General features: G+C 33.4%; 2 protein-coding genes across 3 annotated transcripts; both read left to right on the plus strand.

The window, feature by feature from the left end:
- Window positions 1–3,164: 3,164 nt before the first annotated feature.
- LOC107936162 (VQ motif-containing protein 1) lies at window positions 3,165–3,494 on the plus strand. Its single transcript, XM_016868836.1, has one exon. The coding sequence runs from the start codon at window positions 3,165–3,167 to the stop codon at window positions 3,492–3,494; it is 330 nt and encodes a 109-aa protein (XP_016724325.1).
- An 8,173-nt stretch (window positions 3,495–11,667) lies between these two features.
- LOC107936183 (E3 ubiquitin-protein ligase DA2L) lies at window positions 11,668–16,716 on the plus strand. Of its 2 annotated transcripts, XM_016868866.2 has the most exons (9): window positions 11,668–12,185; window positions 12,695–12,978; window positions 13,094–13,145; window positions 13,224–13,269; window positions 13,367–13,448; window positions 13,555–13,696; window positions 13,804–13,894; window positions 15,256–15,319; window positions 15,908–16,716. In XM_016868866.2, the coding sequence occupies exons 2-9, from the start codon at window positions 12,787–12,789 to the stop codon at window positions 16,526–16,528; spliced, it is 1,290 nt and encodes a 429-aa protein (XP_016724355.1). In that variant the 5' UTR covers window positions 11,668–12,185; window positions 12,695–12,786; the 3' UTR covers window positions 16,529–16,716. The 2 variants fall into 2 exon arrangements, with proteins under 2 accessions (XP_016724355.1, XP_016724354.1); XM_016868865.2 differs by having other exon boundaries at window positions 11,668–12,978.
- Window positions 16,717–17,456: the final 740 nt, after the last annotated feature.

Genomic DNA, 17,456 nt, shown 5'->3' on the forward strand with positions numbered 1-17,456 from the left:
AAATAGGGTTTTTTTTTTAAGATTTAAAGAAATAGATCGATTTTTGAGGAGAGAGTATGAAAAACGCATCCAGCTAGACACGCTTTCTGCATAGTTAGTAGAAAAGCTCGTACAGCTGGGCAAGCTTTTTGCATAATTATCAGGAAAGCTCATTCAGCTGGATGAGCTTTTGCTGACATGTGCGAGAAAGCGCGCCCAGCTGGATGCGATTTCTTTGGAATTTTCTGAAAACGTGTCCAACTAGGCGCGCTTTTCCTAACTGTCAGCAAAAGTTCGTTCAGCTGAACATGCTTTCACACACTTTCTAAAAAATCGGCTTATTTCTCTAAATCTTAAAAAAAAACCTTATTTAATTACTTAAAAAACCCAGATATATACACAATTTAACCTTAAAAGCTAATTAGAGCCAAAAAAGACCTTTACATATCCGAAGTTTTGTAACCCATGATGTCATAAGCAGCTTTCAAGATTTATAGTCAGACTGACATAATTTATTTATTATATTTCCATTTCCAATATTGACCATACCAAAAATATAGGTTCAAAGAAATCTTTATAATGGGGTGCAAACATCTCACACTTAACTTAATATATATATTTAAGATTCTTGACCCTTTTATTTTTCTAAAATTTTGATTTCTCAAGAAAGAAAAACAAAAAGTACAAGATTTTGACCATATATTCTTATACACATAACTAGAATATCAACCACAATAATAATAATAATAATAATAATAATAATAATAATAATAATACACACTTTCATGTTACTTGATATTAAATTTAAAGATTTTGTTTAGTATTTTTGGATAACAACAATTAGGTTTTCAAGACCTTGAGGAAGATGTATTCACATGCATCCCCTAAACCAATAGCATGGATTTCTTCTCGATTTTGACAGTGAAAGACTCTATTTTTACGTTTACATTTGTCTTTAAATCTCGTCATTTCTCTGTTAATTGTCAATCATAATCACAAAAATTAAAATTTGTCACCTCAAAATTAATCACGACAAAAAAATTACGACGTTATTGAGGAAAAATCAACAATGATTAATCTTTTTCGCAACAGTTAATTTCAACCATATTTACGTGACGTGATCAACCATTACTACGTCCAATTTTTTTCTTCCTTCATCAACCACAGAATTGAAGGTTAAATTATATCGGATTAATACATCACGTTTTAATTTCGCTTCAATAGTCAATTACGAGTTTTTGTATCTTCTCTTCAGGAATAAAGTCAGAAAATTTTTATGATAGTAAAAATGTAATTTTACAATTTTAATATATATCTTTATAATTTTTAAATGATTAAATCAAATTTTCATCATAAATTTTTATCATTTTTAGGAGGCTAAAGTACAATTTTAAAGGAGACCAGGCAAAATTTTAAAGGAGACCCCGCCAGCCCCCTAGCTACGCTCCTGCTAGAGGTGATCATGGGTCGGGCCAGGTTCAGGCCAGACCCAGACAAAATTTTAGGCTTATTTTTTAGGCCCGAGTCTGGCCCGGTCCGAAATATGAGCTTATAAATTTGTCCAAGCTTGGCCCAGCCCGGCCCATATTAAATATATATAAAAAATATATATTTGATTAAAAATAATATATATTTAATATATAATTTGGGCTGGGCCTGGGCCAAAAAAGTTTTACCCAAGGCCCGGCCCGTTGTCTAAACGGGCCTAATTTTTTTGCCCAAACTCATAATTCGAGCCTATATTTTTACCCAAACCCTCACATTTTTCAGGCGAACTGTCGGGCCAGGCCAGGTAGCCCAACCCATGATCACCTCTAGCTCCTGCTTAAGTACTTGAGTTTAGTTTAAATATTTAAATTGGTATTAAGACCAAATGACATCATGTGGCTTAAAGACACTTGTGCTCTAGTAAAAGAAACATAAGTACTTAATTGGGGTAAAAAGTAGTTTAGATACCAAATTAAATATTGAAGCCAAACTCAAGTACTTAACTGGAAAAAAAAACACAGATATCTAATTAGAAAAAAAGGTACTAAATTAAATATTGAAACCAATTTCAAGTACTAAATAGTATTTTAACCCAAATACACTATACGATCGCACAATAACAACGGGCCAAAACAGGTCCACAATGGTTTGCATGTGGCCTTTGACTGACTTTTCATATCCATACGTATAGTACATATACAATGCATTCGAACGTGCAATTTCCTGTCATGTGCCGTTGAATTTTTATACCCATTATTAATAGCTCTAGGTCCCATTCTCTTTACATATTCCAAAATTTAGTTTTTTTTTTAATTCCAATAATTCAATTTCTCTCATAATTGAAATCCAATAAATAAAATTATTCAACAGGAGTGAATTCAGAAATTTTTTTAGGGGTTGTAATTAAATTATATATTTTTACTATTATAAAAATATAATTTCACCATTTTAATATCTATATATTTATAATTTTTAAAGGGTTAAATTAAATTTTTATTATTTTTAGGAGGTAAAGTACAATGTTATCTTAAATATTTATAAATTTTAAAGGAGCCTAAATGAAAAATTTTCCATTTTGGGGCCGGAGCCCCTGCCAATAACCTTCACTAAATTGAATTATGTGACATTTTAAATGAAAAATTACTCACTTTAAAAAAAAAAACTAAAACAGTATGGAAGAAACTTATAATCCCAAATTCAACATTTTTATTTATTTATTTGATTTTTTATGCGTGTAAAATTATCACATGAGTAATTTGTTTACTTTTAAAATGCCATATAACCAATTCAACAGAACTCAATTAGACAAAAGACTAGACAGACTGAGTTACTTGGGATTAAATTTCAAATATACTAAAAGTATAAGGATTAGGAGCACAAATAGACCTTATTAATAAATACGTTTGACCCAATCAAAAATTACTTTTTGTCTAATTTATATTTAAGTTTTGGTCCTTCTAGACTGCTTTAGAGACATAGCGGTCAAATGGTCTCATCTCTCTTAATGTGCTTTAGCTTCGAAATCCTTTTAATAGCCATTGTATTTCAAGTTCGAACTACTACGTCCGTACAAGTTTCAGTTGCTTCTGAATATCACCTTCTATATATACCCCCAAAATCACACGGCGATCCAACACTACCCCTTTAAAGCAATCCTATATTATCGTTTCCTGTTTAAACCCTTTTTATCATTTGATATGGAGAATGGTCGACAGCCAATGAAAGTTGTGATCATCAACACCAAGTACGTGCAGACGGATGCCACCAGCTTTAAGTCAGTTGTACAAGAGCTGACCGGCAGAGATTCGAAGGTTGCGACCAACCCGCCGAGGCTGAGAAGCCGGTTTTACGAGGAACAAGTAAAGAAGAAAGAACAGGCCGGGGTTCAGACAGCTGCAGGGGTCGGAAGTAGTACTTCTTCTAGACCGGGGGATTCGATTTTGATGAAAAATTTGTCGTTCAAGGAGTTGGAAAGGTTGTTAAAAGAGATGCCTCCGGGAGATGATTTATGGTGGAATATGGACTGATGTTGCACGAATTTTATAACCCATAGTTTTCATGTGGGAGGGAAGGCTAAATTATTTTGATCTATAGCTAGAATGTCTGCTGCTGCTGCTGCTGCTGCAGTGGTGTGCCTTTATACTAATAATTGCAGGGACAGCAGCAAGCCATTCTAATTATGGATTAATTTAGTTATTCCTTGTATTATTCATTCATTATTTTTTATGCTATATATATCCCAAGTATTATTCTATTTTCTTTCCTTTGAGCATATATTATTAAACATAAACAAGTAGATGACATGAAGGAGTCGCGAATTTGGTAAAATTTTTAAGGGTAAACTACATCAATGGTCACTTTTATTTATCTTAGGTTATATTTTAGTCACTTATGTTTGAAATGTTACGTTTTAGTCATTTACGTTATTATGTTGTAACATTTTAGTCACTGAGCCATTAATCGTCGTTAATGGTGTAACGGTAAGCTGATGTGGCACGTTAAATCATCATTTCAAACAAAATTTTAGGCTAAATTATACAATTGATCCCCATAATTTTTTCGTTTTAAGTAATTTAATTTTTTTTCTTTTATGTTCTTTAAACTTTCCTCTCTTTTTTTCATTCTCTTTTGTTTCTCCCTCTGTTTTCATACATTTCCCATTTCTTTTAACATATTAGGAAGTCGAATTGACAATGAAAAAAAAGTAGGAAGTTGACTGTCATCATTTGCCTATAACCAAAACCCATAAACCCATACCATGCTTCTTTTTCACTACCAATTCGACTTCTTGGCATGTTAAAAGAAATAAAGAAGGTAGAAAAACAAAGGGAGAAGTAGAAGAGAATGGAAAAAAAGAAAAAAAAAGAAAGAAAATTAAAAGAACATAAAAAAATTAAATTGCTCAAAACGAAAAATTATGGGGACCAATTGTATAATTTAACTTAAAGTTTTTGTTTGAAATGATGATTTAACGTGCCATGTCAGCTTATCATTACACCATTAACGACAATTAACGGCTCAATGACTAAAATGTTACAACACGATAACGTAAGTAACTAAAATGTAACATTTCAAACGTAAGTGACTGAAATGTAACCTAAGGTAAACAAAAGTGACCAACCCAATTTTTAATTAGTAATGATAAAAGTGTATTTTAATATTAAAAATGATAAAAAATTAATTTAATTTTTAAAAAAATTATAAAGATAAATATTATTAAAATAATAAAATTACACAATTTAATTCCGATAGTACTTTGCACATTCATGAAGCATGACAGTGATTAAGTGTGTGCATGGGCTAGTTTAAGCACTCGTGTTGCTTGTCTGAATGTCTAATAGCTTTCGCCTTTATTTCATACTTGTATAGCTCTGATATAGACAATAACCAGTCGTTTGGATTGTTGCCGGTTCTTGTTCATAGCCTCCCCTAACAATGATTTTTCCTTACCACACCGTTTGGATTCTGAAATCGGCGTCGGGAACCTCTTCCGACCAAGCCGCAGCGGGATGTATAGTCATTGGACAGTCGGTCGTCAACCTCCCCCCTCCCCCGGTGCTCCCGTCTTTTTCCTCGTTCACCGATCGTTTTTCCGGCATGACGAGGATCGAAACTGAAACTTTTTGGTGTTCGAATGTTCAGGAATGCTAGTATATAGACACTGAGTAAAGCATTTTGCTTAGATATGGGCATTTGAGTTCATGTGTAGATTTCATTTTTGGGTCGTAGACCAACAAATTGTCTTCTTTTATGGATTAATAAAACATTAAGCTGATAGTGTTTTTAATTTTTACAATTTGGTACATCCACCATGTACAAAATTTTTTTATTCTATAAATAGTTTTAAAAAATTGTCATGTATTTTTAAAAAAATATATTTTTCAATATTACACTATACTAACACACTTGTCAACCTCTAACACTATTTATAGAACTAAAAACTTCACTAAATACTAAATATTATTCCTTACATTTTTATATAAAATTTATAAAAACTAATTTTTTGAACATTAATCTCCTTATAGGTTCTTATCATATATGCTCTTTTTGTTACAATGCCTTAAACTACCCATAGCCCTTCCCCGACCCTTAAATAGGAGGATAATGCATGTAATACACCTTACCAGACCTGATAATTGGATCCGAGTATGGTATGCCACAACTTAAAATCATACGAGTTTAGCAAAAGTATTTGAAAATTATAAAAACTTAAGATATTGGTGTAATCCTCAATAAGACAAGGACAAAACAATCAATTTAATTATACACCAATACACGAGATGATATCAAACCTTTCAGAAGGGTTTAAATCATAATATGACCTCTGGCGTTCACAGTATATAGACAGACTCGATATATCCACTTAACACGACACAGGGGCGGTCACTATTCGCCAGCTTAACCATAACAAATACTCAACCCATCCTTATGTTAGCCTTGTACCCAGAATTCAGATTTAGAAGCATATCAGCTAGTCATATTCACATACATACGCCCCCTTAACTCCTCATGTCATTTATGATCAACCAAGTATGTTTTCTCATAATCTGTCAGTCCGATTTGCAATATTGTTGCCCTACCGGAGGCATCACAAACATAACCCCCTTCTTCAACATCTCAATTCACAAATCACATATCGATGGTACTGGCTTGTGCAGTAATAAGGGTATTTACTTTGTAATGCAAATAGAACATACTCACTCTGATGGCGTTGTATAACTACCAACAACATAGGCACTAATTATACGTTCTTGAGAGAGATTACTTACCTTACACAATATATACAACAATGGAATATATAGCACATAGAAGTAAGAAGGAACTCACCAGAAAATCTAGTACAATGATCTACTTAGCAGGTTATTTACCCTTATTGCTGGGACCTTCATTAGCTTATTAAGTTAAAAGAAAGATGAATATCCCTATCAAACCATTAAACTATCAGAATTTAACATGCATGCAATGATTAGTATCAAACAACCTAGAATTAGGAAGTTTCCTTCCTCACGAACAATTTTAAGGTCTATGCATGCAATACTATAAACACATGAACCTCTTTGATAAAAACCTAAAGGTTTACTATAAATTACTAGTAATTTGGTGCAACCGTAGGTGCTCACTAAACATTGAGAACCCTCTTCGCTGAAGCTTTCTACACTAAGGTTTTTCAGAAACTTATAGAATTTTCTACACTGGAAAGAAGAAGATGTAAAGGTGACTCATGATAGCTGACAATATCCTTATATACTCATGCAACGAAGACAAGGTTTAGTGGGAAATTCAAATAATCCCACTAACACCCTTGATTCCCGTGATTAAACGCACTTAACAAGTTTTAAGTCTAATCATCTAGAGTATTCTAGTTCAGTTTTAACTAGGTCTCAACTAAACCCCAACATGATTAACAAAGTCATCATAATATGCGCTAATATAGAAATAAATCTATTAAAATTGCGAACTTAATGAGTTCACCCAAAACATCTAGGGTGGGCGAATACTTGACAGAAGAGTTCGCCAAACCCTAGAGTTTGCCAAAACTTAGAGTTTGCCAGACGACGAATCCCACAGAGTACGTCATTCAGTCAAAACAAATACTTTACTTGCTCAGTTTTACTTGACTTAACCAACGTATACGCTAAACAGTAACTTGATATCGAGTCTTTGCCGCGCGGGCTATTATCATACGCTTTAGTACACTCAAACCTATATCCTCCTGTACTGAAAACAATGTCAATGAAAATCAAGCTAAGGCTCAATTGACTATAAAAATAAATTTAAATCAACACATGATGTAATTTAAATATAAATCATCATAATTTTTAAAAATTTAATTTTACCAATGCAATTAAACTCTTATTTATTTTTATTTTACAATTTTTTTATATAAATGGTGGGGTGTAATAGTCTAAATTTCTTTAAAATGTTTTTGTACAAGCCCATTTGCCCGGGCCCAACAAACAAAACAAAAATAATTAAACCCGATTAGCCTAACCCAATACCCCAAGCCCAATATCCAGCCCAAACCTCAAATCTAACCCAAGAGGATTAGTCAAACTAGGGTTTCAGAACTGAAACCCTAGCCTAGCGCCGCAGCCACCAACATCATTACCTGCCCCCTGCTACTGCCGCAACCACCACCACCAACTCCTCTGGCACCTGCAAGGGAGAGCACACGCAACAGCAAGTACAATAACAGTAGGAAAATTGTAAAAAAATGGATGTAATGGGCTATAAATAGCTGAATATCAACATTGTAAGGGGCTTTTGGGAAAAACAAATTGGAAGAAATAAAAAAGTTTTTAAGGTGATTTACTTTGATTTTTCCGACTTCTTTTTTCTTATTTTTGTTCTATTTCAGTTTTCTACATTGTTTCTTTCTCTTCTCATTTTCATTTAATCAATATACATAATAATATATAAAATAAAAATAAAGAGGAGAGTTTTACCTGATTTCGGCGGAGGAGAGGAGGAAGAACCGAAAGGTCTCTTCCATTTTCGGCCTCTTTTCTCTAGAATTTCGGCTTTTCTAGCCTCGAATACGAGCCTTACTCGAAAAAGGGGACAAAGTGGGCTATTTTGAATTTTTCGGCCACCGCGAACGGCGGCGCCATCGCCGGCGACCGGTCACCGGTGCGGTGGCCGACGGCTGGACCTTAGGCCGGAAATCGGATTGCCCAAAAGGGCTTGAGAGAGTTTTTGAGTTTCTTTTTTAAGAAAAGTGAAGAAAATGAGAAATCTGAAAAAAAAATTGGTTTTTATAGCGCCTGGAAACGTCGCCGTTTTGGCCGGCTTCATCTGGCCCCAAAACGACGTCGTTTTACCCCATAGCCCGCGCGTCGACCCAACCCAACTCAGGGGATCCGCGTGTTTTCTATCAAGGGGTTATTTGCGCTTCAGGCCCTTCCGCATTTTCTGTCTGTTTCAATTTGGACCATTTGTTTTTTTCTCCTCTTTTAATTCGGACCAAGGATTTATCCCCTTTTTAAATTTAGTCCTCAATTCGATTGGACGCCTGAGGAAGGGACGCGTGGCCTAAAATCGGGTTTATTACCCGTTTGGCCCTCCGCCTTTTCGCGCCTTTCTATTTTGGTCCTTCTTTGTTTATTTTATTCTAGTTTTGTCCTTTAAATTGTGTTTTATTCTGAATTAGCCCTTTTCTGTGTTATTTTTATTTTCCTATTAATTAATCTACTTATTACTATGCTTGTATTTTCCCTTTTATATTTATTCATTATTATATTATTATATCAGCTTTGCGTTATTGTTATTTTTTTATCTAAATATAAAATATGTTTGTTTTATTATATGTTATCATTATATAATTGTTTATATCTTTCATGTTCATTTTTAACGATTTATTATTATTATTAATTATTCATTTATATCTTTTGACATACATATATTAGTTTTTTTTATGTTATCATTATTATTGTTTTTATTTGTTGCTATTTTGTTTGTACGTTCATTATTATTTTAAAAAATGTTTTAGCCTTATTCGTCTATTTACATGTTATTGTGTGTAATCCGTTTGTTTTTTTATGGTTGATTGTTCATATCATCATATTCATTATTTTCGTTTACTAATGTGACATTTACGCGTATATCGAGTTTAGCATTACATCAATTTTACCTAAATTTTTTAAAAGGGAAAATTTTTGAAAATAAGAACGATACTCGGCATTTGAGATTTTCGAAAGGATCGAGCCCTAACGTATTGGGTTCCGATTTCTTTCGTTGAGTCTAAATTGTCGAGAATGTTCTTTTAATCGAAAAACATGAATAAAAGCTCATTATCGGGAATTCAATATGTTGTGTCCTAACGCATTGGATGTGACATGTTGTTTTTTCGAGATGATGATTTTCTTAAAAATAACCGAGGCAATATTCAATGTTCATAATGTTGAGAAATTGTGCCCTAACGTATTAGGTTGCGATTTCCTCATTTGACTTGAACGATTGAATATCTTTTTTTAAATTTTTATAGTAGGAGTTTTTTTATATGCAACCTATTTTATACAAGTCATTTCAAAACAAAGGATCGTATTTTACATTTCTTTAAATTTTCCAAATTTCGACATTAAGACATTAAGTAATCAACTAGGTACCAATTTTGGGCGTATCGAGGGTGCTAATCCTTCCTCGTGCGTAACCGACTCCCGAACCCGTTTTTTTGAATTTCGTGGACCAAACTTATTGTTTTAATAAAATCAAACCGTTTATTAAAAACAACCATTTTTCGAGGTGATCCAATCACACCTCATAAAAAAAGATTGGTGGCGACTCCCGTTTCATTTTTCAAAACCCAAGTCGACCCCATTTTCCATCCAAAAAATGGCGTCAACAGTTTTATCTTACCTTTTTGTGATTAGTTTTGATAAAAAAATTATATAAAAACATTAAAAATTATGATATATCAGATGGATTCAGAATCAGATATATCATATATTTTGAAGTTTATGGCCGATACAATTATAATTAAATGCTTCCATTTAATTGGGGCGAAGTGGGGCGGAGCAAAAAACAGCCCATGGTGCTGTGGCACTCCTTTGTTGGGTTTGATTCTTTCTTTGCTTTGTTTAATGAGTTGGGAATTGTTGGTTCTTATTCTACAAAATTTGATTGATTCTTTTAGGTGTGCATACCTTTTTTGATGTCTGGTCAATAGCAAACCACATCACAATATCATACTAATGCAATTCATGGTCCACCCAGAATTTTTCTATTTAAAAGTTTATTATTATACTTTATATTAATGCAAATCACATCACAATATCATACTAATGTTGAAAGCGAGCACAATATTGTCAAATTAAAATAGCAAAATTAGAATAAACTTAAATACGAAAGCGATAAGATTAAATACTGTTATGATACTGTAACGTGAGATAAAAAGAAAGTTAAACTCACTACAATAATAATAAATGTTTATCCAAAGAAGCTCTTAGTTAGTATTTGAGTAATGGGTTTAGTACCTGGATAATGGGCTATGGGTTTGTGTTGATATTTGAGTAATGGGCTTTAGGGCATTTTTATCATAATGAGGTAATGGATTTGGGATAAATATTATTTTTATAATTTCTTATGAAGATTTCAATGCAATAAAAATAATGGTTACATGGTGGTCTAGAGGTCGAAAAAGATAATAATACACCTAAAGAGAAACGAGTCATCAGAGACTCGTACATGAGTTATAACAAGCTTAGCACAAGCCCCATCATGGGGGAGACCATAAATATCATAAGCCAACCAAAAAAAGGGAGGGGGGGGGGAAGGCAGGAACAATGAAGGCAATGAGTGGCGTCAGAATGGTGTAGGTGGAGAGACAAGGGGAAAGAGACAGTATCAATGGTAGAAGGAGGGAAAAATGATAGGGAAAGGGAAGAGACTGAGAGAAAAAAAAGGGAGGAGAAAGGAAGGAGGGAGTAGCCACTAGCCAGCTCGAAAGTTGGTGTCGCGGGCAGAGAAAAAAGGAAAGGGGAGCGATTAAGGGTTTTGGCATGAGAAGGAAAATGAAAAAGAGAGACAACATTGGGGTAATATTAAATATATAATAATTAAATATAAATACAATGTTAAATTTTATTTATCCATAATTGGGACTAGGCTCAAACATCAATTGTTTTTCGATACTTTTTCAAAATTTATAATTAACCTTTGCAGTTTACTTATGAGACATTGACTCCTTGTATTTTTTATTTAAGAATCTAAGACGAGAATCGTTGATGTGGTATTACTTATAAAAAATATAAAATAATTTTTTTAGCTCTCAACATTTACAATTTTTGTTAATTTGATCATTACATACAAAATTTAAAAATACAATTTTTTAAACAAGCTTAATTTTACCCAAACTCATTTTTTAGACATAATATTTTACTTAAGGCCCCAAACCATTCCAAAATTTGGGAAGCCCTTAAGCTTGGGAAGATAACTTAAGCATCGAATAATACTATCCATAATCCTTTAAATTCTTAAAAGGGAGGGTTAATATGAAGGTTTTTAAAATATGATAAAGGGTTGAATTGGTTAATTTGTAGGATTCCATTAAATAAATCATTAAAGTTTCATAAAAAATAAAAAACTGATTCAACCAATCGATCTATTTTTATCCTGATTTAATTAGTCTGTATCAATTCATGAGTCAACTCCAAATCGAACCCCACCAATTCATGATCTTGTCTAACTCAAACATCTATAAATAAGATACTCGAGTTTTGTTGTTCTAATAACTACAACAAGAATGACAGGGATTAAATTAAGTTTGATGTAATGAAATTGAGGAGCGGACCTCTCCCGCAAGAAAAGAATAGTTGGTGAAGTATAAGGATATATGAATAAGATTGATTCTTGTTCTTCTGTATTACTCCGCCCCCTTTCCTCATAATCCCTTTCTTCCCATGTTACTCTTCTTCTCTGTTTCTTTTAATTAATTATTTTTCATCGTTTTGCATTATCTTCTAAATTTAATTTCACGTCAAAAACAATACCTTTTTTTTTAAACAATTAATTAATATTTTTATTGTTAAAAAGAAATTATTATGAAAAAGACCACTAAGAATATATAGAGAAAGAAAATGACAATCTTTCTCTTTTTGTATGAGAAAAATTCCTGATTTAATTTTTCATTAGCATTGGAGAATCTCTCGTTATTCTCTCTTTCTTTCCTTTTTTTTTAGTCTCTAATTTCTATTCACGGACTCCATTTTCTGGATTTGAAGGTCAGTTTCGCTCATCTCTCGATTAATTTAGTAAAGTTTGTCTCTTTTTTTCTTCGATATTTATTTATTTTTTTGGTTTGCTTTGTATAATTTTTCCTTATTGAAATTATCTGTTTCCCGAAATGGGTTTATTTTGAAGTTTTAGTCTTATTATTATTATTGTTGTTATTTTGGGGAGTATGTCAATGTTTCTGAAATGAATACGCTGTGGCTAGTTCATTTTGTGAGAACTGAACTTGTTAAGTTAATTTCTTTTAGTAATCCAATAATTAGGGTTCTCTCCCTTAGTGAATTCACATTTTGGAATCATTTTTTTTAGAAATTATTAATTTGTTTCTATGTTTAATTTTTAAGTATTATTTAGCTGCATTTGCAGGATCCTTTGTGGCATAATATTAAGTAGTGAACTGTTATCAATTTTGATTATTTGTTCATAAAGTGTTTGATATTTTGAGCGTACCAAATAATCAAAACAAAAATGTGTTGTTATTTGGTTGGCTTTGGTTCAGGAGAATTTTAAGAGTAAATCTAATAATAATAAGTAAAAGGAGAAGAAGGGAAGAGAACAATTTTTGGAACACGAATTATATATATATTATTGATGGGCAATAAATTGGGAAGGAAGAGGCAAGTGGTGGACGAGAGGTATACACGGCCGCAAGGGTTGGATATTGATATAGATGTAGATATTAAGAAGCTGAGAAAGCTGATACTTGATTCAAAGCTCGCTCCGTGTTATCCTGGGGATGAAGAGTGTTGTTCTGATCTTGAAGAATGCCCAATTTGCTTTTTGGTATGCATTTATGTCATTGGCTTTCTGTAGTTATGTTTCCTCTCATATCATAAATTTTATAATCTTTCATCCTTTTGCTTTATTAGTGACTGCATATGATTTTTTTTCCATTCAGTATTATCCTAGTCTCAACAGATCAAGATGTTGCAGGAAAAGTATTTGTACAGGTAAACCATCGGTGATTTTTCTGATTGATACTTAGTGATACTGCTGATTGAAATTTTGACACATTTTATTTGAAGCAGAATGTTTTCTGCAGATGAAGAATCCTAATTCGGCTCGTCCTACGCAGTATCCTTCACATTAATGACATTGACTACAAAACATGTCAATTTGATTAGTTGTTTATGTACTTGTATACCGATGTTTGCGTTCTTTGACTATTGAGGTGTCCATTCTGCAAAACCCCAAACTATGCTGTGGAGTATCGAGGTGTGAAAACAAAAGAAGAAAAAGGGATGGAGCAAATTGTAAGACCACCTTCTCTCTCCCAAACAAACAAAGAAAGGTGTAAAATCCTCCTATGGTTTTCATTAGATAGAAAATAGATCTATTTTTTTTGTTTGAATTGAGCAGGAAGAACAACGTGTCATAGAAGCACAACTTAGAATAAGGCAGCAGGAACTTCAGGATGAAGAAGAAAGAATGCAGAAAAGACGAGAATCGAGTACTTCAACTGGTGTTGCACCAGGAGAAGTTCAAAACAGTTCGGTTGCAGGTATTGTTATATTGTGATTCTGTTTTCCAGTTATATTGATTCTTCATTCCTTCAAACATTGTACTATCTTGGATTTTTTTTCCCTTTATTTTTCTTCTTATTTGCAGCTCGTTCCTCTGGTGCGGAGGAAGTAGTTTCTTTTCAAGATTCACAACCTGCCTTGATGAGTAAACAACCTTCAAATCCTAGGTCAAACAGGTAGGCAGAGTTTTTTTGTAGCTTCCTTACATAGAATTCACTATTCATGCTTATGAAAGAAAAGGGGGGGGGGGCGTAGAGTATAGTTGTTAATTCATGTCTGCATTAGTTTATTTACTTTATAATCAAATTATGGAACTCGTGTAGAAAGATTGTTCTTAGTGTTTCTCTTTCAAGTTTTATTCAGGTGAGAGTATAATGTATGTTTTTGCTAGATTTCTTCAAAGAGTAAAATTGTAATCCTTACTCAGCTATTACTGTTTTTCTTTCTGGAGTTGCAAGGCCACGGTAAAAAAAGAGCTGAAGAAGCTAATCTGAAAGTGGATTTGGAGGTCAAATCTTTAGTGTTGAAATGAAACCTATGTTTCAACTTTCAATGATTTCTAGTAGATTCCAGTCCTTCACCAATCCTGTCACTTGTTTAAAAACATAATTTAGGTCAAATGAAAAAAATCCGCACCATTCACCAGTGGTTTTGAGATCAAATTATTACATTATATGCGTGGCATACAAGGAAAGAAGAGAGTATGGATGAGTGTTTAAAGGATGAGGGTTAGACCTGTTGGGAACAGATTAAATGACCTTTTGACAGATAAAGAGGAGTCCTAGAATTGCCTTCATGTGAACTTGTGATTGATGATAATGGAAGATATTATTGTCATGAGAAGAATTTCAAAGAGGATATGGGTGAAAACTATAAAAGAAATTAATTTTACTTAGATTACTGAGTGAGGGTCTCGTCCATATTAGAGTACAGTGGCGCAATATGATCCATATCTCTTAACTCTATGTGCTGAGAAAAATATGACGTATTTATTTTTGCTGTTGTACCTATTTCTTTTGTGTGGAGGAAATCTGCTCATCGATCTTAGACAGTGCAAAGTAGTCAATGGATGCACTGAACTTTGTTACTCGAACCTGGTGCAAAGAAGTAAATCCTTCTTAGTTGGTAACTGAAAGTTCTATTATCTACAAAAATAATTACAGTACATAGCAGTAAATCTCTTCATTTGTTTTTTGAATGCACCAAAATTTTCTGTTGGTGTAAAAAGAATGAAGCCAACAATTCATATTTTCGTAGTTTCATAGTTTGTTATTGCAATCCTGTTTTCTATAAAAGGTTTGTGGCAAAAAGTGAAAGGTATTAAGAACTGATATGATGCTGGGTACATTCCTTTGTGGCAAACTTGTCTTATTTGCTTTTGAACAAAAACGATAAGACATTATGTTGTTTAACAATGCACAAGTACCACACACTCTCTCTCGGGCCTAAAAAAGTTTGTTCTTTGTTGAACTTATGTTCCGGGAAGAATCTGATTGAGTCTTTTATGACTATCTTGTATCAAATCCTAAAATTTCAGGGATGAGTTTGACATAGATCTTGAGGACATAATGGTCACGGAAGCAATTTGGCAGTCAATTCAGGTATATTTTTTAAACTTGGTAAGTTATATCTATGAAACTAATTGTAGAATTCAAGCATTTAGCGGCTGTAAGAAAACCCATACTTGTTAGTTTAAACAAAGTGTGCATTTGTGTATTGCTATTCTTTCATGGAAAGTTGCTTTTAGTTGTTACAGGAAGAGGAGGTTGAAAGACTGCATTGAAAATGTGCTTTTATATATTGCCTTCTTTGGATTTCTGTTCCGTCTTTGTTCTTCAGTAATTTTATTTTGCAGTCCTAAATAAGTTACAAATCTCTGTCATCCATAATATATTGTCTGTAATTATTAAGTTAGGCACTGATTTCAGTTTAAGACGATGGTAGAACTTTGCTATTTTGATAGCACCTAAGTGTCTATTGTACTAGCATGCATTCAATGGTGAGAAATTCATGTGAATTTGAGTTAACAGGAAAAAAAAAGTGAAAAAAGCTTGTAATAACTCATAAAAATGTTTAACATTGTTTTTTGTATAGCATGTCCATTTTACCGGCCCATAGTACAGACTTGATTTCATTTTCATAAATTTGGTCCCATCTGACTGTTGATTCTTTGAACCGTACTGGTATAGGAGAACTGTGGACAGAGAAATTCTAGCTGCAGAGATGCTGCTTCTTTAGTCCAACATGTTTCAGGATATCGTTATATCTCTCCTGCTATGACAACAGTGGCTGGTTCATCATCATCTGCTTCTGCTGGTCATGTTTGTGCGGTAGCTGGCCTAACTGAGTGGCAGCAGATGACTGGAGAATCTTCTTCCAATTATAATGTAAATTTGCCAGCATTCCATATGCTTCCCAGCAGCAGCATGTTTTGTTGTAATAGGTTGGACCAAGTTGCTGAGAACTATCATTCTGCACAAAGTCCGGTTGACATGTCAGCTGATGGTGGGATGACACCAGCAAGAGATGAAGGGGAATGGGGCGTAGATCTTGGACCAGAAGTAGCCAAAGCAGGGACTAGCTATGCAAGCTCTGATGTTCTGGGAGACGCTTCTGGGATCTCTATGATACCACCGCAAGAAGATGAAATAAGGGACGGTTTTTATAATGTCTCTGAACCCATTGTTCCCGAAAGTTATGAGGAGCAGATGATGCTGGCTATGGCTCTATCTCTGGCTGAAGGTAGAACTATGACAAGCAGCGTTGGACCACGGTCAAGCTACGAGCGATCATCTTTCTCAAACAGATGATGCTGGCCATGGTGCTACCCAAGTCTCGAACTGGGACAAATTGTACTTTTAGCTCCTCAACAACCCAGTTTAAAGGTCAATGTATCGATGATCCTTTCTCGTCTTCACACAATTCACTCCATACATATAGATGTTAGGAAAAAGTAAACAGATCATAGTAGCAAATGAATGATTGTTTGTTTATCCAATTCATAATGTTTTGGATTTCCTTTTTTTTTTTAGCATGTTCATATCCTAGAAACATAATCATATTATGAATCTAGTTTTACCAATTTGATTGAAAATGGGCTTGATGGCCCATTTTTCAAAGACAAAATATATTTAAATGATTTTATATTAGTTGTTGATACAAGAATGGATAGATGGTAGAGATGAGTGGTTCACTCTGTTTAGGATAGGGTGGAGAGTTGCCAATAGAGCAGTCGGAGTAATAGGAAGGAAGGAGGGAAGGAGAAGATGTGGCTTGAGGTAGACGGGGACGAGAGATGGTGTAGGTCTCTTGGTCTCAGGCTATTTTCCCCATATATATGAAATAAAAAGATTAATTAGCAAAATAGATGGGGTTGTAGATTAATTAGTGAAATGGTTAAAGTAGGCACCTTCAGGCGCCATCTTCTATATATATCTTTTGAGCTCAAATGAAAAAAAGGGCAAATATCATAAATAGTCCCCATATCTTATCAAACTTTCATAATAATTAATTTTAGTTTGTTTCAACTTCAAGCCAACAATTTGGTGAGAACAAGTAAATATGCCATTTATTTTATTAATTTATTCTTCTCTAAAAGAATTTATATTGGAAATTTGATAATTTGTGAGGGACTATTTGTGATATTATTTCACTTTTAGTCCAAAGCATAGAAACTCTTACTCTCAACTAAAAGAAAGGAATAATATCACAAATGGTCCATTATAATTTTTCATTTGA

The sequence above is a fragment of the Gossypium hirsutum genome, chromosome D01, assembly GCF_007990345.1.
Source record: "Gossypium hirsutum isolate 1008001.06 chromosome D01, Gossypium_hirsutum_v2.1, whole genome shotgun sequence".
NCBI lineage: Eukaryota > Viridiplantae > Streptophyta > Magnoliopsida > Malvales > Malvaceae > Gossypium > Gossypium hirsutum.